Genomic DNA, 23,326 nt, shown 5'->3' with positions numbered 1-23,326 from the left:
AGCCGTGTTCACCCTTACGTAACGCAAAGAGAATTGAACGCAAGAAGAAGAAAAAAAATAAAAAAAAGAGCAAGAGAGAAAGCTGATGCGATACCTATGGTAACACAGATAATCAAATCGGCTTTTAAATGTTGTCATGAATATTACATTAGCCTTATTATGATATTTCAGAAATGTGTCTCATCATGTGAAAAGATAAAAAAAAAAGTGTCTATTCGTATAGGATCGAATAAAGCTTTTTATATATAAAAAAAAAAAGATGGGAAAAAAAAACCTTCCAACTCCTCCTACTTTATCTGTGCCTGCAATTCAGAGCCAGCACAGGGAGTGAAAGACAGGGACATTTATTTCTAATGCACACCAGTGCTTGAAGCAGCAGCAGGGAGAGTGAGAGCAGGGAAGAAGAGAGCTGCCTCTCCTTCCACCCACAGTGATCAGCTACTGAGGAGATCTGGATTGCCATCACTTCTGCTGCAGGTTAACTAAGATTGCACAGATCACAGGGATTGATGCTGATCCTATTGGCACTTGCAGAGGGGAGTTTGTGCCATCATTATCTTCTCCCAGGCTCGGTTGGGTGATATTTGTTGTGCTGGGGGCTACAACTGCAGTCTTTTAGTAACATGTATCCTGCCTTGGCTTTGGATGCTCTACAGATCCACCCTTCCTTATAGCAATCAAGTGCCAGGCAATGGTTTTTACTTCGGGGATCGTACATGTCTCACTGCTCTAAGATTAGTTTTTTTGGCCTCTCTTGGGATTTCTTTAGGCTCACTTCATTTGGCTGCATGCTGGAAAGGAAAATTGCACACTTTGGTAACAGCCCAGTGTTGATGTAGTAATAATCATTAATCTTAACCTTATCTGAAAGCGGAAAAAAAAAAGAGAGAGAGATACAAAACAGCTCTCTAATTGAGGAGTCTGGAAAGAAATAAACCCCTGCACGGAAAAAAGACTGGGAGACGCTAGGAAAATAATCATTTTCTATGGTTAAATTGGTACCCTTGTTCTGGAGAACTGATCACAATCTCTTATTATGCAACAACAAGGATTTCTTCGTTCTCAGGGTGTCTAAGCTGCTGGATTGCTTTTCGCCCAAATCAATGTGGTTTCTTTGGAACATTTTCAGCAAAGGAACGCATATGCTGCAGTGTCTTTGTGGCAAGAGTCTTAAGAAAAACAAGAACCCAAGTGGTAAGCATGATAAAGATGCACATTGCATGGTTACACCTTCACCCCATTCTATTGCTGGCTACTGAGGAGCACTAGATCTTTAGTAAGAATACAGGAGAAAATCATCTTGCCATGAGGCCGATGTTTGTGTTCTGTACCTTAAGCTGTATTTTTTTTTTTTTCTAATCAATTGGCTTGAAAAGATACGTCATCCGGTCTGGTCTGTGCCCGTCTTCTAAAAGGAGTGGCAACTTTGTTTGTTTTGTGTCCTTTACCTTTCTTTGAAAGCCCTAGCCTTGTACTTGACTTCCATCCATTGACCATGGCACTGGCATCCTGCAATACTTTCACATTAGCTGCCAAATATTCCAAACACGAACAGCCTCTCAAAAGTAGAAAAAAAAAATCCCAAACAGTGGCGGGCTGTTCCTCATTTCTGCCTCTTCATAATGCCCTGAAAGCATGGCAGTGCCATTCAGGGGAACTCACATGTGAATATATTGAGATTTGTTTCTTCATTTTCTAAATACATACAAGATGTGATTTCCATGCAGCATCATTGGCGCTTTTATGTGATGCAGTGAAACCAGCCAGCACAGGGTTAATATTTGCAGTATACTGTGTAGGCTTCCTCCAGCAGGAGATTAACAGCGTTTCTTAGTCCCATTCATTTCTCCGGACACCTTTTGTGAGGCTCCTCGGGGCTTTATTCAATAATATCATCCTGGAAGCCATGCATTATTAGGCTTATTTCCACTATCGCTTGTTATTTTATGGAGGCAATGGCTCTCGCTGCCCCTGTGTTTGGTTTCTCCCCGTGGCCTGCGTTTTTTCTGTTGGAGGGAGTGCAGACAGGGCGTTACGTGAATATATGAAACCTTTTCTGCTGGATTCCTCTGGTCCTACATGACCTGCAGTTCCTTTCGCTCCCAGTCCCATGAAGAGCAATGAATCCCTGGTTTGCCTCTGACGTTGGCACTGCAGTGTAGTAGATCATAGATTTTTTTTTTCCTTTCCAATTGTGACATCCCAACATCAACAAACAGCAGAACCTGTATGGTGACACTTTGCTGGGCTTTGACAATATTCTTGTCGGGTTCTCTGACTGCACGTTTTCTCATTATTTTGGGGTATATATATATATGGGTTGAGATTTTCTAAGTGTGTGTTGTCATATCATTCTGCAGCAAAGAGTACTTCTCAGAATACCAAAGAGGTGGAATTATCCCGGCCCTCTCCTGGCAGGTCTGAGGGCCAGGTCCTTGTTGTGTTACCCTCTCTGGAGGGGACCAGTTCTCACAGGTTCTCAATTACTGCAGTGAGCTAGAAGAGGTTAGATGTGTGCTTTCCCTGGACTCTATTGAGAAGCAAGAAACGTACACTCCAGTCATAGTCAGGCTGCCTGCATTGCCTGCTTTACATGTAGACAGCATTGTAGATGCATAAGAAAGCCAAGAAGAACATTCGCACTGGAGGATTTTCAATAGGCCGTAGAAAAAATGTCACAGTTGCAAATTTTGTGTTCCTATTTGTTTAAGATAAAATATTATGGGCATATGTACGCACATGACTCGCCTTATTGTTTTTTTTTTTTCGGAACTGATGTATAATCTATGTCTACATTTCTAAGTGACGCAAACCAAACTTGTGTTTGAAACTTCGCGAGAATCTGAATGTGAATGTTTTTTCTATTGTAAGTAAAACAGATGTATGTATATACACACACCTACATACACACCTACACAAACACATATACATACACACCTACATACATATACACCCACACATATATACACACACACTTTCACACATCTACATTTTTACATATATACACGCTTATACTACATTGCGGTAAGGGATGAACATGTAATAAGACGCCACCGACAGTGTACATCAGCTGTATTGGAGGCAGTATAGAGGGCTTTATTCCCAAGGTACAGATCCTGAAAAGAATTTAATCAATTACCTTTGAGTCCAATGCAATCAATGTAACCCTTAATGCACAATAAAGGATTCCAGTGAGAGATCTATTCTAGAAGAGCGTCCAGGGGAACCCTTTTGCTCTTGGAAAATTAGGTGTGTCAGTGGAAACTTTCATTCATCATTTGTACCTTCATTAGAATTACTGTTTCTGCTTCCAGCTGATCATTGGTTGCGGTACCAACAATATTTTACCTTTTTTTTTTTTTTTTTAAATAATTTTACATTTTAATGGGCTGCAGTCGCTACTTGGCTGCTACTTTTTTCTTGTTCGGTCAGGTATCTTTTGAAGTTGCGATGTTTGAAGACTCAATAGCAAACAAGCACTTATTGACCAGACTCTCTTTAGTAGCTGTTATGTTGGAGGCACCTTTTTATCTCATTATTTATTCCTAAACAATCCCTGAACACTTCTTTATACATAAATCCTTAATAATGATGCAACTTCACACATCTTCGCAGTATGAAATTCTGCTGATCAATGATCTTTATATCCATTTTTAAGACAGATACTGAACTCATGTGGTGCACTATATTCGACACTCGTATCCAATGTGACTATTTAGTGTTTTAATCTTTAGCCAAGTTTTATATTGTTACTTTTCAACTAAGATTTAACATATGATATGACCTATTAAGAGACGTCTGATAAATTCAGTATAATTGAACACTAAGTGTGCTGTGATTTTGACATATAGTGTTCAGAATCAAAATCCAGTTCCTGTATGAACCTCAAGGTAGTGGTCCTTAGGATGGAGGGAAACTATGTACATTGGTCTGTCTGTCCATACAGTGATTGATCTATATGTTCAACAATATCCAATTGGAGCCACATAAGCCTTCATGTGTCTCATATGTAGCCAAAAATTTATATGGCTGCTTTTATCAGAAAAATGATGAAGAGTGATATGTATGATGAGTAATCTATCTCACCATGAAGAACAGTTGAGTAACTCCGTTGTTTCATCTGTTAGAAGATGGTATCATCCTGATCTTTAACAGTTGTGTTGTGAGTATGTATGGGTATATGAATCTATGAATGGGCTTATATTTTTGATTGTTGTCTACAAATATGGATGTGAAAAAAAAAAAGTGGTTTCCACTTGAAACAGTCTTAGCTGAGTGTATTGTGTAACCCTTTGGTTTAATGATAAAGATAACTTTGATGCTCTGAGTCCCCCCTAAAACATTAGCGACGTATAGTCTTGGCAGTCTCAGCATTCGCGACCTCTTTACCACTGCATGTAGCTGTAAATGTGGCATCTGCCTCCAGCGATTGTTCTCAAGATCCACAAGAGGAACTTCGATATACAATATGTTACATACAGGATGAGAACAAATTCCTAAGTTATCTAAAAGTTAGAACTGCTTTAGGGTACAGTATTTCATTATATTTCAGGAAGTTTCACCAAGAACATTGATACATGGATGAGTTTCCTTACAATACCTACGTCCTATTTCGACCAGTTTTGGAGAAACAGCTGCTTACTCTGAAACAAAGTCCATTTGCTCGTGAAAGGTTCCAGTTTTGAAGTAACAAATAAATCTACATTAATACATATTTTATTTGTATCTGCACACACCCATGTGTATACATATGTTTCTGGCCTACAGTATTATATATTAGGCTCAGCTAACATCCAAAGTAGAGTATGTTATACAAGTAATATTAATGTTATGCCCTTGGCTTTTCTGTCTCAAAAACTTTTGAGTTCAAACAAGTATATGTGGCTCTGTACTTAGTTTTCTGAGCATGAAGTGTTTCCAGCAAAATTAATATTTGATGTATATACTTACCTGCCAACTTTCCCGAACAGAAATTCAACACAAAATAGGTCACTACCCTGATATGCAGTATTTTTACTTCATTCTAAAATTCCCTGTATTCTCTTCTTCTTTTCTGCCAAATGTTGTTGCTCTCATTACCCAGTCAGTGTGTATACTGTATGTGTATATACATTGCCTCAAAGCAAAAAATTTTCTTCTGACATGTTAATGGAATGCCCCGCAGGGCCGGGGGTACTCGGTACCGAGCCGGTCAGGCTCTTTGAATGGGAAGTGTGTCATGGTGGTGATGGTGACCCGATCCGTGGTCCTGGGGGTTCAATGTCAGTGATGGAAGTTCAGATGAAGGGGGAAGATGGCAGGATAATTAATAGGGGAAAAGGGATTTTGTGACGCCACCTGTGGTATTTGGCATTACAGGTGTTAAGCCGATGCTGCTCTGCAGATCCTCTGGGACGGTGTTAGGGCAGCGGGGATGGTAAAACTCTCCACGGGTAGAGCTGTGTCCCAGGGCAGTTGAGCCGGTGACGGTGTTTGCAGTGTGAGGCAGGCAGTTGTAAAATAACTCCAAGGACACAGGTGCAGTTTCTGGGTTTTTACTCACAAGTTTCGTGTACACGTTGGTCCACTTAGTGCTGCGTCCTCCGAGAGAGGGGTCCGGTAAACTCCCAGGCAGATTGGGTACACCTTTCAGGACTCCTCCTTGTGTCTTCTCTTAAGGCCGTGTCTCTGCGCTGAATTCTCCTTACTTTCCCTGCCCTGTGCCTTCACAACTAGTGCCCCCAGCTGGTAGCCACGGATCTCAGGCGACGTGGGTTAGGCCCTGAGGTCCATTACTCATACCGCTGCCTTTTGGAGGGTGCTTGTGGCTGTGGCTCTTAAAGTTACCTCAGCCTCTGGCTTCCCAGCTGAGTCCTGTAGTCCTCCACTAGCTTCAGGGGCCGGCTCCCTCGTTCTGGCCTGGTCCTTCCCTTCCAGGATGCGGGCCCCATGGGTGGCCTGTCGCACTACCCGTGCCCCTAGGACCCCTTCTTCCCAGTCCAGGAGCGTAGTTAAAATGTTTCTCTCTTTTCCACCCACAGTCCTCTACAGCAATCCTGCTCTCTCGCTGGTCCTGTCACCGACTGACTAGTTTCTGGAAGCATCTCTTTACCTCAGAACTAGCGCCTCCCACCAACTGTCACCTTTCTCACTCTGATTGGATGCCTAACTATCACTCCACTACCTAAGCTCCTCCCACTCTACCTACCTTCTACACTAACCCCTGCCACACCCTTTCCTAGTCAGTCTGGGATGAGGCCATCCTCCCGAAGGGTATGCCCAGGTGCCCTGACTAGCTAGTGTGTGTGTTGAGTGCAGTGTTAGGAGTCCTGGGTGGTAATCCCTCTTTACCTGAGGGTGGGATACCACACCTCTGGATGAGGTGCAGTACCTCTGTGGCAACCGGACCCTGAGGGGCGCCACATTAACACCAGACACTATACCTCTGTATTAGGTTTATAATGTTGCACTGTAGATATATTTGTCTAAGTATTGCTTTGCTGTTACACGTCCAATGTAGTAGTGCAGAATAATAAGTAATATCACATGTAGTCTTAAATTCTGAAATTGTGTTTTGGGATTTTCCATTTGTAGGATTTCACGACCTTTTTATTATGTTCCATCAAAAGGATTTCAAGCATGACCATTCATAGATTGGCTTCATATTGGATGTTTTTATGACTTTCATTTTCTAATGCTATTATCGAGTACAAATGAAAACCGCATTCAGATATGGGATGTCAGGGATAATTTCTGTGTCCAGTCACATGGGGCTTTCTTTGCACACAATGCAAGTACAAATGCAGTAACACACAGCAGATTTCTGAAAATCAAAAGTTCTGTGATGATGATGGCAGAAAACAGCAAGCGTTTTTACAGCAATTTTTTTGATGGTGCTTTGTTTCCAAACTGCACCAGGAGCTGTGGAAACTAGAGTTCAAAACTAATCCATCAGGAATGTTTCTGACTGTTTAACAAAGTGCCATGACACCACTAATGTTTTGCTTGGGCTATCGCTATACAAAAAAGGTTGATAAAACACATACCAGGAACATTTTAGTAAGTAAATATAAGGCCACAGTACACCCTAACAAAATGCATAGGCAAAAAAGTATATAAGAAAGCCACTACTTGAAATATGAGAATAAAGGAGAAAATAATGGAGGATTTAAAGGCTAAAAATCATATTTATACAAAAATATTGAAAGACCAAATGTATATAAAATTGACAAACCGACAGGTATAAAGAACAAAGGGGGAGTCACTAGTAAAAGGTCTTGAGTGTGGGTAGGTAAGCAGGGGAAAATCAAGCAAATATTTGCATATGCCACTGTGGTGATTAAACCTTCTCACAAAACCATCCCACCAGACAGCAACATTCAGCCAAAATTCTTTTGTCCATTCTTGCCCATTCTGTTAAATGGTTCCAGAAAACACAAAGTGATTCACTTATTGTATCATTGCTTTCACAAGGGGAGAGTAGATGAAAAAGATGCACTGCAGAGCCTTATAACCACGTGACCCTAATCACATGGCCTCTGTCCAACCAATGGGATCGGACTGTCGGTCCATGCGCAGATTGCCACTCGCGCCCCTTGTCCATCCCCAGACATCAAGCCGCCAGTGTGAATGTCCGGGAGCGATGACACGTTGCTAAAGCTCCTGGACATGTGCAGAGGGCATGAAGATGCCGGGATGCAAACGGGAATGCAGAGCGTAGAACGGCGCACGCGAACTTCAATCTCAAAGGAAAATTGGTAAGAATGGGCTGAAAATCAAATAATTCTCAATCCAGGGTATCGGAAGGGAAAACAAATAAGAAGGGGAAGAACATACAAACATATTATCAAGCAAATACTACATCTATATTCAACATTGTCCTCCTCTGCAGGGTAATCAATACAGAGGAGGACAATTTAATATTACAGGAAGATTTATGCAAACTGGAAGCTTGGGCTGATAAATGGCAAATGAGCTTTAATTGGGATAAATGTAAGGTCATGCACTTGGGCAGAAGAAATAAGATGTATAATTATGTGCTTAATTGTAAAACACTGGGCAAAACTGTCACTGAAAAAGACCTGGGTGTATGGGTGGACGACAAACTCACATTTAGTGGCCAGAGTCAAGCAGCTGCTGCAAAGGCAAATAAAATAATGGGATGCATTAAAAGAGGCATAGATGCTCATGAGGAGAACATAATTTTACCTCCATATAAGTCACTAGTGCGACCACACTTAGAATACTGTGTACAATTCCGGTGTATAAGAAAGACATAGCTGAACTGGAGCGGGTGCAGAGAAGAGCGACCAAGGTTATTAGGGAACTAGGGGGTCTGCAATACCAAGACAGGTTATTACACTTGGGGTTATTTAGCTTAGAAAATCGAAGGCTTAGGGGTGATCTTATTACAATGTATAAATATATGCGGGGACAATACCAAGACCTTTCTCATGATCTTTTTACTCTGAGACCTGTGACGGGGACAAGGGGGCATCCTCTATGTCTGGAGGAAAGAAGGTTTAAGCATACTCACAGACGCAGATTCTTTACTGTAAGAGCAGTGAGATTATGGAACTCTCTGCCATATGATGTTGTAATGAGTGATTCCCTACTAAAATTTAAGAAGAGACTGGATGCCTTTCTTGAAAAGTATAATATTACAGGTTATATACACTAGTTTCCTTAATATTGCGTTGATCCAGGGAGCTAGTCTGATTGCCGTATGGAATTTTTTTCCCCAATGTGAAGCTTACTGTTTGCCACATGGGTTTTTTTTTTGCCTTCCTCTGGATCAATATGTTAGGCTATGGGTTGAACTAGATGAGCTTAAAGTCTTCCTTCAACCTTAAATACTATGTTATTTATAACCAATATCAAATCATACATTCACAGTTAATCTAAATAAACAGTCGAATCACAATTAGGGTGGTTTCACATTAGCGTTTAAGGTCGCAGCATTGGCCTGCGCATGGCCGCCGCTAATCCCCGCCCCCTGCCGCGCCTCTGCTGGTAGCTCCGCCTACGGGCGCATGACGCTGCATGCGTCCTGCGTCCCCTATCTTTAGCACTGGGGACGCAGGCAGTGCGCAGGTATGCGTTTGGTGGCGCATGCGTCCTTTTGACGGTGTGCCGAGCGCACCAAATTGCAACAGGTTGAGTTTGGCGCTGGTCGGCGCACCCATCAAAAGGACGCATGCACCGCCAAACGCATACCTGCGCACGGCCTGCGTCCCCTGTGCTAAAGATAGGGGATGCAGGATGCATGCAGCGTCATGCGCCCGTTGGCGAAGCTACCGGCGGAGGCACTGCAGGGGGCGGGGCTTAGCGGCGGCCGTGTGCAAGCTGACGCTGACGCTGTGGCCTTAAACGCTAATGTGAAACCACCCTTACCCTGGATGTGTGGCATGATCTGAAGGTGTCAGGGATTATTTCAGGATTCTTCTCCAAGATTTTTGTAAATAGATATAAATCAGTCCAAAAGAGCAATAACGGGTGTTTAATGGCCTTGTCACACATAGCGATCTCGTTAGCGAGATTGCTGATTTTGTGACGCCACAGTGATCTCGCCAGCGAGATCGCTGTGTGTGATGGGGACAGCGACCGGCCCCCTGCTGGGTATTGCTGATCGTGCTCGATCGGCCTGGGCCATTTTTTCATCGCTGGTCTCCCGCTGACCAACATGCATCGCTGCATGTGGCAGCGAGAGACCAGCGATCAGCGACACTGGACACTGGTTTCTAATGTAAACATTATGTATCCAGGAGCTACGGCTCTTGGATACCGGCTGTTTACCTTGGAAATCGGCATACACACTGGTTTCCAAGGTAAGCAACGGGTATCCAGGAACCGCGCAGCTCTTAGACACCTGATGTTTACCTTGGAAACCAGCATGTACGTCGGTTTCCAAGGTAAACAGCGGTATCCAAGAGCCGCGGCTCCTGGATACCCGATGTTTACATTAGAAACCAGCTTGCTCGCTGGTCCTGATCGCTGGAGGGGCTGTCTATGTGACAGCTCACCAGCGATCAGCCTAATGATGTCCCAGCGATCCCATCCATGTCGGATCATTGGTGGGATTGCTGGGACATCGTTATGTGTAACAGGGCCTTTAGTCTAATGAAAAACTGCAGGTAAACAAAAATATCCAAATCAAAAAACATATACAAAAAAAGTGTGAAAAAATGTAAGAGAATATTAAAAAGAGGAAAAGAAGATGGTGTCAGATTCTTACTACAAGAAAGATGAGAAACTGAATGTTTCAATTAAACCAGAGGGGCATAGGGTACCAAGAGAGACAGTCCATCTCGCTTTACATTGTGCCAGAAGCTTTTTTTCAAATTTACATTTCCTCTAGTGATGAGTGAACGTGTTCAGATACAGTTTTGTAGTTCACTTTCTTCGGCATCTGATAATGCGACTTCTTGGGTCTCTGGCAGCTGTAAATCGAGTCCATAGTAAATTCCCTACAAAGAGTTAGTTATGAAGTTTGGAGCAGTGAAGGTAAATAGTCCTTACTTGTTCACAAGTCCTAATAAGCAACTTCGCTTTTGGTCTATTTTGCTCTGATACTACTCATGTTCTTCCCTATCAAGCAGCATAGAAACAATTTACTTTGGTTTCTCTTTAGTAAATAGTAGCTCACTAGCGAAAAATAGAAATGAAGGTCCAGCAGTGTGGAGAATGACGAGGATATACGGTGGTTACGGAAAGTATTCAGACCCCTTTAAATTTTGTAATATTTGTTTCATTGCAGCCATTTGGTAAATTCAAAAAAGATCATTTTTTTCTCATTAATGTACACTCTACACCCCATCTTAACTGGAAAAAAACAGAAATGTAGAAATTTTTACAAATTTATTAAAAAAGAAAAGCTGAAAAATCACATGGTCATAAGTAGAGTTGAGCGACTTTTGGTTTTTTAGGGTCGCGTTTCGTTTCGTGAAACCCGACTTTTCCAAAAGTCGGGTCGAGCAAGATCGTCCGATTATAGGGAAAAGTCGGGGTCGTCCCGAAACACGAAACCCAATGTAAGTCAATGGGGAATAAAAGTCGGCAGTGAGAGGAGGACAGGAAACACACCTACAGTGCCCATTTGAATGCCAAAAGCATCAATTCTTCTTACTTAAGCTTGTCAACCTTAATTAACTTCATAATACAAGTTACGCACTGAAAAATGGGGGTTATTTGGCTAAATTTGTGGGGGGGGAGGGCTGGCTGCAGGTTTTCATGTGCCCTGGGTGAAAGAGCGCCCCTTTAACACATACCACAACTCATCATGCTCCGATACGGCAGAGAAATAGCGGTATAGTACAATGAAAAATACCTCACTTTTTACATCTCATGATGAGGCCCATCTATTTCTCCATACAAAATCATTGGTCCCATATAATGTTTGAAACAGTATATGATGAGCTCCACATAATGCTACAGTATATGTCGGTCCCCATGGATGAAGCTCCACTGTCTTATGGGCCCAAATAATGCTCCAAACATAATGGGCCCCATTTCTAATGCTCTAGTGTATAATGGGCCCTGTAAATGCTGCTCCAGTGTCTGATGTCCACCTTTGGAATGTTCCAATGTATGGTGGGCCCCATCTATCATTCTCCAGAGTATAGTGCTCCCCAAAAATTGCTGTCCCAACATAGAAAACAATCAAATAAGTCTCCTCACTAGGGAATCCCTGTACTTGTCTGGACAGGTGCTGTAGCTTGCTTAACAGCTCGCCAGCCGTTCTCACGTCCAGTATGGATTGCACGTGATTGCACAAAGGTTAGAAAGGGTACCGTATCCCCGGATAACATGTATGGATAGCGTACACATTCAAAATATATGTCTCAGGAGGCAGGCTCAGACGGTGTTAGGCCCAGTATGGATTGCACGTGATTGCACAAAGGTTAGAAAGGGTACCGTATCCCCGGATAACATGTATGGATAGCGTACACATTCAAAATATATGTCTCAGGAGGCAGGCTCAGACGGTGTTAGGCCCAGTATGGATTGCACGTCATTGCACAAAGGTTAGAAAGGGTACCGTATCCCCGGATAACATGTATGGATAGCGTACACATTCAAAATATATGTCTATACAGCATGAGGCAGGCTCAGACGGTGTTAGGCCCAGTATGGATTGCACGTGATTGCACAAAGGTTAGAAAGGGTACCGTATCCCCGGATAACATGTATGGATAGCGTACAAATTCAAAATATATGTATATGTCTATACAGCATGAGGCAGGCTCAGACGGTGTTAGGCCCAGTATGGATTGCACGTCATTGCACAAAGGTTAGAAGGGGTACCGTATCCCCGGATAACATGTATGGATAGCGTACACATTCAAAATATATGTCTATACAGCATGAGGCAGGCTCAGACGGTGTTAGGCTCAGTATGGATTGCACGTCATTGCACAAAGGTTAGAAGGGCTACCGTATCCCCGGATAACATGTATGGATAGCGTACACATTCAAAATATATGTCTATACAGCATGAGGCAGGCTCAGATGGTGTTAGGCCAGTATGGATTGCACGTCATTGCACAAAGGTTAGAAGGGGTACCGTATCCCCGGATAACATGTATGGATAGCGTACACATTCAAAATATATATCTATACAGCATGAGGCAGGCTCAGACGGTTTTAGGCCCAGTATGGATTGCACGTCATTGCACAAAGGTTAGAAAGGGTACCGTATCCCTGGATAACATGTATGGATAGCGTACACATTCAAAATATATGTCTATACAGCATGAGGCAGGCTCAGACGGTGTTAGGCCCAGTATGGATTGCACGTCATTGCACAAAGGTTAGAAGGGGTACCGTATCCCCGGATAACATGTATGGATAGCGTACACATTCAAAATATATGTCTATACAGCATGAGGCAGGCTCAGACGGTGTTAGGCCCAGTATGGATTGCACGTCATTGCACAAAGGTTAGAAGGGGTACCGTATCCCCGGATAACATGTATGGATAGCGTACACATTCAAAATATATGTCTATACAGCATGAGGCAGGCTCAGACGGTGTTAGGCCCAGTATGGATTGCACGTGATTGCACAAAGGTTAGAAAGGGTACTGTATCCCCGGATAACATGTATGGATAGTGTACAAATTCAAAATATATGTCTATACAGCATGAGGCAGGCTCAGACGGTGTTAGGCCCAGTATGGATTGCACGTCATTGCACAAAGGTTAGAAGGGGTACCGTATCCCCGGATAACATGTATGGATAGCGTACACATTCAAAATATATGTCTATACAGCATGAGGCAGGCTCAGACGGTGTTAGGCCTAGTATGGATTGCACGTCATTGCACAAAGGTTAGAAGGGGTACCGTATCCCCGGATAACATGTATGGATAGCGTACACATTCAAAATATATGTCTATACAGCATGAGGCAGGCTCAGACGGTGTTATGCCCAGTATGGATTGCACGTCATTGCACAAAGGTTAGAAGGGGTACCGTATCCCCGGATAACATGTATGGATAGCGTACACATTCAAAATATATGTCTATACAGCATGAGGCAGGCTCAGATGGTGTTAGGCCCAGTATGGATTGCATGTCATTGCACAAAGGTTAGAAGGGGTACCGTATCCCCGGATAACATGTATGGATAGCGTACACATTCAAAATATATGTCTATACAGCATGAGGCAGGCTCAGACGGTGTTAGGCCCAGTATGGATTGCACGTCATTGCACAAAGGTTAGAAAGGGTACCATATCCCTGGATAACATGTATGGATAGCGTACACATTCAAAATATATGTCTATACAGCATGAGGCAGGCTCAGACGGTGTTAGGCCCAGTATGGATTGCACGTCATTGCACAAAGGTTAGAAGGGGTACCGTATCCCCGGATAACATGTATGGATAGCGTACACATTCAAAATATATGTCTATACAGCATGAGGCAGGCTCAGACGGTGTTAGGCCCAGTATGGATTGCACGTCATTGCACAAAGGTTAGAAGGGGTACCGTATCCCCGGATAACATGTATGGATAGCGTACACATTCAAAATATATGTCTATACAGCATGAGGCAGGCTCAGACGGTGTTAGGCCCAGTATGGATTGCACGTCATTGCACAAAGGTTAGAAGGGGTACCGTATCCCCGGATAACATGTATGGATAGCGTACACATTCAAAATATATGTCTATACAGCATGAGGCAGGCTCAGACGGTGTTAGGCCCAGTATGGATTGCACGTCATTGCACAAAGGTTAGAAAGGGTACAGTATCCCTGGATAACATGTATGGATAGCGTACACATTCAAAATATATGTCTATACAGCATGAGGCAGGCTCAGATGGTGTTAGGCCCAGTAAGAATTGCACGTCATTGCACAAAGGTTAGAAAGGGTACCGTATCCCCGGATAACATGTATGGATAGCGTACACATTCAAAATATATGTCTATACAGCATGAGGCAGGCTCAGAGGGTGTTAGGCCCAGTATGGATTGCACGTCATTGCACAAAGGTTAGAAAGGGTACCGTATCCCTGGATAACATGTATGGATAGCGTACACATTCAAAATATATGTCTCAGGAGGCAGGCTCAGACGGTGTCAGGCACAGTATGGATTTGACGGCCCAGATTACACAGCGGAGGAGCAGGGAGAGGTAAAGATTGCAAATGCTGGGGCCCTGCCCAAGCAAGGGGGGCCCACTCGTGGGCGTCGGTACTGGCACTGGGCCCCTCATAGTACAGCGGTGTGTCTGACGGCGGGTGTGCACCACCACCGTCAGAGACACTTGATTGCACTATGAGGGACCCTGTGCCAGTGCCCGCGCCCAAGAGTCGGCCTACCCACCTGTCCAGGGCAACGGCACTCGCACGGTGTCGTGCGGTAGGTGGTGACCCCAGCCATGGGGGGGGAGGCAGCACAGTTAGGGAGTTTTAGAAAGTGGCATATGTTGATGTTGGACATTCAGCTGATGCAAAAGGCGAAATACGTGAAGTACCAGGAAGAGGTGGACCAAAGCAAGCCATTTTTCTGTCACCCTATGTGTCATCAGGGGAAGGTGGGACAAAATCCTTGGAAACCCATGCGTGGTTCATTTTAATGAAGGTTAGATCATCCACATTTTGGGTTGACAGACGGGTCCTTTTTTCTGTCAGGATTGATCCAGCTGCACTGAAGACTCTTTCCGATAGCACACTTGCAGCTGGGCAAGCGAGCTCCTGTAAGGCATATTGGGCCAATTCAGGCCAGGTGTCCAGTTTAGTGGCCCAATAGTCAAAGGGGAATGACCTGTGTGGGAGAACATCGATATGGGAGGAAAAGTAGTTTGTAACCATAGTTGACAACTGCTGTCTCCTGTCACTTTCCATCGATGCAGTATTACCAGTTGTGTGAGCGGTATTTGAAAAATCAGTCCACAACATTGTCATGAAACCCCTGTCTCCAACGCCACTTCTGCTGTGTGCACCACGAACACCTCTGCCAAGCTGCCCCCGGCCCGTATGGCTCGTGTGAGAACCATCACCGCTGCTGTGTGCTGGGAATGCCTCAAGCAACCGATTTACCAGAGTTGCTTGTTTATTAGCCAATATTAGGTCAAGGTTCTCCTGTGGCATGATGTTTTGTAATTTGCCTTTATAGCGTGGATCCAGGATGCTGGCCAACCAGTAGTCATCATCGTTCATCATTTTGGCAATGCGGGGGTCCCTTTTTAGGATCCGCAAGGCATAATCTGACATGTGGGCCAATGTTCCCGGTGTCAATGATGCACTGCGAGTGCTGGGTGGAGGAGCACTTTCTGGCAAATCCACATCCCTCCAGTCACGCGCAAACCCTGTACCAGACCTTGCCACGCCAACATTTTCACTTGCCCCACGAGATGCATCCTCCTCCCCTAAGTAATCATCCCCATCATCCTCCTCCTCCTCCTCCTCTTCTTCCTCCACCTCGTCCAGGAGAGGTCCCTGAGCAGACAATGGCTGAATGTCATCAAGGATTCCCTCCTCCTCTTCCTCCTCATCAACATTGGCTGCAGACGCCTGCTCCTTAAGGTGCGTCAAAGTTTGCATGAGCAGACGCATAAGTGGGATGCTCATGCTTAGGATGGCGTCGTCTGCACTTACCAGCCGTGTGCATTCCTCAAAACACTGAAGGACTTTACAAAGGTCTTTCAGCTTCGACCACTGCACGCCTGTCAACTCCATGTCTGCTCTCAAAGTGCCTGGCCGTGTATCCTCCCACAAATGCATTATGGCCTGCCTCTGCTCGCACAGCCGCTCCACCATGTGCAGGGTGGAGTTCCACCTTGTTGCAATGTCGATAATGAGGCGGTGGTTGGGAAGGTGGAGCAATCGCTGCAGCTTCTGCATACGAACGGAGTGTACAGGCGACCGGCGGATGTGCGCGCACAGTCTTCGCACCTTCTGGAGCAGGGCTGTTAACTCTGGATAATTTTTGAGGAAGCACTGCACCACCAGGTTCAAGGTGTGAGCCAAGCAAGGTATGTGGCTGAGTTTTGAAAGGGCTATGGCTGCCACAAAATTACGGCCGTTATCACTAACTACCTTGCCTGCCTCAAGATGTACACTGCCCAGCCATGACTCAGTTTGTCGCTTCAAGTACTCGGCCAGCACCTCGGCGGTGTGTCTGTCGCCCAAACACATCATCTGCAACACAGCCTGCTGACGCTTTCCACTAGCTGCTCGATAGGGGGACACATCGTGTGCAACAGTGGCAGCTGCAGATGGAGTGCTCGTACGACTGCGCTCTGTGGACGAGCTGTCGCTTCTGGAGGAGGAGGAGGAGGAGGAGGAGGAGGGTCGAACGCCTACAGCCAACTGTTTCCTATACCGTGGGCTAGGCAGCACTGTCCCACCACCGCTGTCCCCTGTGGACCCTGCATCCACCACATTAACCCAGTGCGCAGTGATGGACACGTAACGGCCCTGGCCATGCCGACTGGACCATGCATCAGTTGTGAGGTGCACCTTTCCGCTCACTGACTGCTTGAGTGCATGGACAATGCGGTCTTTCACATGATGGTGGAGGGCTGGGATGGCTTTGCGAGAGAAGAAGTGGCGACTGGGTAGGTCATAGCGTGGTACTGCATAGGCCATGAGTTCGCGGAAAGCTGTGCTTTCCACCAACCGAAAGGGCATCATCTCAAACGAGATTAGTTTGGCAATGTGGGCGTTCAAACCCAGTGTACGCGGATGAGAGACTGAGTACTTTCTTGACCTACTCATAGTGTCTGGGAGGGTGAGCTGGACTTGAGAGCTGCATATGGTGGAAGTAGCGGTGGACAGGGCGGACTGAGAGAGGGTTGATGATGGTGATGGAGTTGTTGTTCTTTCTGATGGCCTAGAATCAGTCTTTCGTTGATATAACAGTGGGATTCCCTGACTGCTGTGGCCTTGCAACGACACCTCAACATTTGCTGCTGTGCTAACCGGTGGGCTTACAGTGGGGGAAACAATGTAGCGTTGCTGACTACCTTCGTTGTGATCAGTTGCACATGTGGCACTTGAGGTTTGGTGTTGTGTCCACGCTTGCAAGTGCATGCTGGTTAAATGTCTAAGCATGCAACTGGTATTCAAATTTTTCAGATTTTTCCCTCGGCTAAAGGTCTTTGCGCACTTCTTACAGATAACCTTGGCCTGATCATGAGGATTTTGTTCAAAAAAGTGCCACACTGCACTCTTCCTACTTTGGCAGACATTTTGCGGCCTAGCACGCTGTGATCTTTTGACCCTCTGGACAAGCTGTCCAGCAACTCTTTTGATGTTTGGAACCTGTCTTTGGAGTGCTCCGGGCCTGCCAGATAACAGCTGTTGCGATGTCGATGTCTGCTGTGGATGCTCCTCATCTGAGCTATTGGAAGCAGCACCCTCTTCCCCCAATGGATGCCAATCTGGGTCAACAACTGGGTCATCCATCACCTCCTCTTCTATGTCATGTGCACCTTTCTCTGTGGCACCGTGTATGGTGGTATAGTGTGCGGGAAGGGGCACCTGAGTCTCATCAGGGTCAAAATCTGGCTCTGTATACTGCGAGGACAATGTAGTGCTCTGAGTGAATGTACCAGCAGAATCATCCATCAGCGGCTGTGCATCAGTGCACTCCATGTCAGATTCATCTTGGCCTGGGTAATTCACCATTTGACTTGATAATCCAGGCATGGTATGTGAAAACAGCTCCATGGAGTAATCAGTAGTATGGCCTGCGTCATCCTTCAATCTTGGTTGGGGTGAAGGACACAAGGAAAGGTGTGGTTCATGAACATGAGCCTCCAATGATGACTCAGTGCTTTTACTTTTTACAACTGAAGAAGAGGAGGCGATAGAGCTGGAGGCTGAGTCAGCAATGTAAGACAAAACTTTTTCCTGATGCTCTGCCTTTAAAAGCGGTTTGCCAACTCCTAGAAAACTAAGCGTTCGAGTCCTTATGTAGCCAGACGATGACGCAGGGTCAGCACCTCCTGCATTCGGTCCTATTTTGCTCTTGCCACTACCATCAGATCCACCACCAACACCATCATTACCAGCTGCCAACCCCCGCCCAATTCCACGGCCTATTCCACCAGCCTTCCTCATTTTTGGTAGAAATGTAGACAAAATCCAACAAATTATATAGTAATGTAAAACAAGGTACAAGGTGTCTATAGGACAGGGGAGTTTTAGAATTTCTGCACACACTTGTGGACAGTGGACACTTGTGGATTGTGTGCGGCCCACTGATATCTGAGCGCTATGTGACACGCTCGATGGCACAGCTGCCTGTGACCAAAGTGACGAGAGGATAATGGAGATTTTGAATCTCTGCGTACACTTGTGGACAGTGGACACTTGTGGATTGTGTGCGGCCCACTGATATCTGAGCGCTATGTGACACGCTCGATGGCACAGCTGCCTGTGACCAAAGTGACGAGAGGATAATGGAGATTTTGAATCTCTGCGTACACTTGTGGACAGTGGACACTTGTGGATTGTGTGCGGCCCACTGATATCTGAGCGCTATGTGACACGCTCGATGGCACAGCTGCCTGTGACCAAAGTGACGAGAGGATAATGGAGATTTTGAATCTCTGCGTACACTTTTGGACACTGGACACTTGTGGATTGTGTGTGACCCACTGATATCTGAGCGCTATGTGACACGCTCGATGGCACAGCTGCCTGTGACCAAAGTGACGAGAGGATAATGGAGATTTTGAATCTCTGCGTACACTTGTGGACACTGGACACTTGTGGATTGTGTGCGGCCCACTGATATCTGAGCGCTATGTGACACGCTCGATGGCACAGCTGCCTGTGACCAAAGTGACGAGAGGATAATGGAGATTTTGAATCTCTGCGTACACTTTTGGACACTGGACACTTGTGGATTGTGTGCGGCCCACTGATATCTGAGCGCTATGTGACACGCTCGATGGCACAGCTGCCTGTGACCAAAGTGACGAGAGGATAATGGAGATTTTGAATCTCTGCGTACACTTGTGGACAGTGGACACTTGTGGATTGTGTGCGGCCCACTGATATCTGAGAGCTATGTGACACGCTCGATGGCACAGCTGCCTGTGACCAAAGTGACGAGAGGATAATGGAGATTTTGAATCTCTGCGTACACTTTTGGACACTGGACACTTGTGGATTGTGTGCGGCCCACTGATATCTGAGCGCTATGTGACACGCTCGATGGCACAGCTGCCTGTGACCAAAGTGACGAGAGGATAATGGAGATTTTGAATCTCTGCGTACACTTGTGGACAGTGGACACTTGTGGATTGTGTGCGGCCCACTGATATCTGAGCGCTATGTGACACGCTCGATGGCACAGCTGCCTGTGACCAAAGTGACGAGAGGATAATGGAGATTTTGAATCTCTGCGTACACTTTTGGACACTGGACACTTGTGGATTGTGTGCGGCCCACTGATATCTGAGCGCTATGTGACACGCTCGATGGCACAGCTGCCTGTGACCAAAGTGACGAGAGGATAATGGAGATTTTGAATCTCTGCGTACACTTTTGGACACTGGACACTTGTGGATTGTGTGCGGCCCACTGATATCTGAGCGCTATGTGACATGCTCGATGGCACAGCTGCCTGTGACCAAAGTGACGAGAGGATAATGGAGATTTTGAATCTCTGCGTACACTTTTGGACACTGGACACTTGTGGATTGTGTGCGGCCCACTGATATCTGAGCGCTATGTGACACGCTCGATGGCACAGCTGCCTGTGACCAAAGTGACGAGAGGATAATGGAGATTTTGAATCTCTGCGTACACTTTTGGACACTGGACACTTGTGGATTGTGTGCGGCCCACTGATATCTGAGCGCTATGTGACACGCTCGATGGCACAGCTGCCTGTGACCAAAGTGACGAGAGGATAAGGGAGATTGGATTGCTTTTAAAAAAAGCAGTTTGCGGAGCAGTGGGTAAACAGCAATGCCAGCGTGTCAGGAAGCCTTAAAAGGCAGCCCAACAACCAACACCACTGATACACCACAATATAGCCTCCCCTTGCACTGCACACACAGTGACTTGTGTGTTGTGCAGGCCAAATCACTAGCAGCAGAAGCAGTTTTTTTGTCTTCTTCCCTGCCTAACGCTCTCCCTACAGAATCAGCAGCAACCTCTCCCTATACTAAGATCGGCAGAAGTAAGATGGCGGTCGGCGTGCACGCCCTTTTATACCCCCTGTGACGCCCACCAAAGCAAGCCAATCACTTGCATGCCCTTCTGAAAGATGGTGGTGACCCGTGCCTATGTCATCACGTTGCCCACAGTGTCCGTGGATCCTGATTGGCTGAACAAGAGCGCAAAACAAACTTTTGAAACGCGACTTTGGCGCGTAAGTCGCCGACCTCGTGGCCGACCTCATTCTAGGGTCGGGTTTCGTTTCATGAAAGTCGGCGACTTTTGAATTTTTTCGACCCGTTTCGCTCAACTCTAGTCATAAGTATTCAGACCCTTTGCTCAGTATTGAGTAGAAGCACCTTTTGAGCTAGTACAGCCATGAGTCTTGTTGGGAATGATGCAACAAGTTTTTCACACCTGGATTTGGGGATCCTCTGCCATTCTTCCTTGCAGATCCTCTCCAGTTCCATCAGGTTGGATGGTGAATGTTGGTGGACAGCCATTTTCCGGTCTCTTCAGAGATGCTCAGTTTGGTTTAGGTCAGGGCTCTGGCTGGGCCAGTGAAGAATGGTCACAGAGTTGTTCTGAAGCCACTCCGTTGTTATTTTAGCTGTGTGCTTAGCGTCATTGTCTTGTTGGAAGGTGAACCTTCGGCCAAGTCTGAGATCCAGAGCGCTCTGGAAGACGTTTTTATCCAGGATATCTCTGTACTTGGCCGCATTCATGTTTCCTTCAACTGCAACCAGTTGTCCTGTCCCTGCACCTGAAAAACACCCCCATAGCATAATGAGAAGTGATTATTTTTTTCTCCACAAATACCGCTTAGAAATAGCACCAAAAAATTCTATCTGTGTTTCATCAGACCAGAGAATCTTATTTCTCATAGTCTGGGAGTCCTTCATGTGTTTTTTTTTTTTTAGCAAACTCTCTGTGGGCTTTCATATGTCTTGCACTGAGGAGAGGATTCCATCAGGCCACTCTGCCATAAAGGCTCGACTGGTGGAGGGCTGCAGTGATAGTTGACTTTGTGGAACTTTCTCCCATCTCCCAGCTGCATCTGTGGAGCTCAGCCACAGTGATTTTGGGGTTCTTCTTTAACTCTCTCACCAAGGCTCTTCTCCCACGATTGCTCAGGTTGGCTCAACGGCCAGGTCTAGGAAGACTTCTGGTGGTCCCAGACTGCTTCCATTTAAGGATTATGGAGGCCACTGTGCTCTTAGGAACCTTGAGTACTGCAGAAATTCTTTTGTAACCTTGGCCAGATCTATGTCTTGCCACAATTCTGTCTCTGAGCTCCTTGGTCAGTTCATTTGACCTCATGATTCTCATTTGGTCTGACATGCCCTGTGAGCTGTGAGGTCTTATTTAGACAGGTGTGTGCCTTTACAGATCAAGTCCTATTTTAATTAAGCACAGATGGACTCCAAGGAAGGAGTAGAACCATCTCAAGGAGGATCACAAGGCAATGGACAGCATGTGACTTAAAATATGAGTGTCTGAGCAAAGGGTCTGAATACTTATGACCATGTGATGGTTTAGTTTTTCTTTTTAAATAAATTTGCAAACATTTCTACATTTCTGTTTTTTTTTCAGTCAATATTGGGTGCAGAGTGTACATTCATGAGTAAAAAATGAACTTTTTTGAATTTACCAAATGGCTGCAATGAAGCAAAGAGTGAAAAATTTAAAGGGGTCTGAATACTTTTCGTACCCACCACTGTATGTCCATCAGCGCTCAGCCACTAGGTGGAAGTGCACATTGCTATGCAATTTGAACACAGGCGAGTTATATTCTGTATCTATAAAAGTGAATTTAGCAAAGATGAAGGTATCTGTAAGGGACACATCTATGGAGACCGGGTTGATCAATTTTGCCACAAAGGACATGAGATGAATGACATTTTAATGGTAGCACCAATGACTTCAAAAGGCAGATCAACACCCTAGGTTCTACAGAATGGAGTTTTGGTCTGCGTGTTCTTACATGCATATTTTTTCCGAAATGCTAATTGGATCCTACCAGATATACAGTAGGAAATAAAACTTGTGGTGTTTCCTTCTCATGCTCTGATGTTCACATTTTTGGGGTAAAACATGAAAATGTATCTTATGTTGTTTTTTCCAACATCTCTAACCACCAATGATCAGCTGTTATCTCCTGGACAAGCAGCATCTATCTATAGATAAATTTATTCTCCAGATAAATGGTCTTCAAGTCTAATTAATAATAGGGGTCCAAAGTGGGGAAAAAACCCTCTGATGTCAATATGAACCTAAAGAAACACGTGGACAGTGATTGTCAATATAAGGGAAACTCTTTTAATACAAATGTTCAGTATATGCCCCATATTTCAGTAGTGGGAACATTTTCATTACAAAGCTGCTCATACAGCCTAAATCATGTTATCTTTGGCACATTCAATGTCAGAATGCTAGAAATAAGGATATCTTTCCCGACTGCCAGGTACTGATGCTAATCTTCGTTATTCCTTCCTTCTTCTGCCTGCTAACCTTACAGATTGTTCTGCCTCTGATCACAGCAAAGGCAAAGCTGCAAAAAGAATCTGCTTATTCAGAAAGTATGATGTCATGATAACTTGACTTTCTACTTACCAATTAGCTTATGGCTACTATTCCAGGTCTTCTATACAGCCTTGGGTGATGTCAGAATGCTGAGTAATATGGAAGGGGGAGGAAAAGCTGTAGATGTGCCAGTCCTA

General features: G+C 45.1%; 1 protein-coding gene across 1 annotated transcript in view; it reads left to right on the top strand.

The window, feature by feature from the left end:
* The first annotated feature begins 312 nt into the window (after positions 1-312).
* FGF14 (fibroblast growth factor 14) overlaps positions 313-23,326 on the top strand; it is an 812,639-nt gene continuing 789,625 nt past the window's right edge. Inside the window, exon 1 of the mRNA XM_073569515.1 lies at positions 313-1,194. Within this exon, the coding sequence (XP_073425616.1) occupies positions 987-1,194 (208 nt within the window). The 5' untranslated portion in view covers positions 313-986. The remainder of the gene's footprint in view (positions 1,195-23,326) is intronic.

The sequence above is a fragment of the Dendrobates tinctorius genome, unplaced genomic scaffold (genome assembly GCF_039654945.1).
Source record: "Dendrobates tinctorius isolate UK_male_01 unplaced genomic scaffold, ASM3965494v1 ptg000026l, whole genome shotgun sequence".
Lineage (NCBI taxonomy): Eukaryota > Metazoa > Chordata > Amphibia > Anura > Dendrobatidae > Dendrobates > Dendrobates tinctorius.
This window is presented reverse-complemented; position numbering and strand designations above follow the sequence as displayed.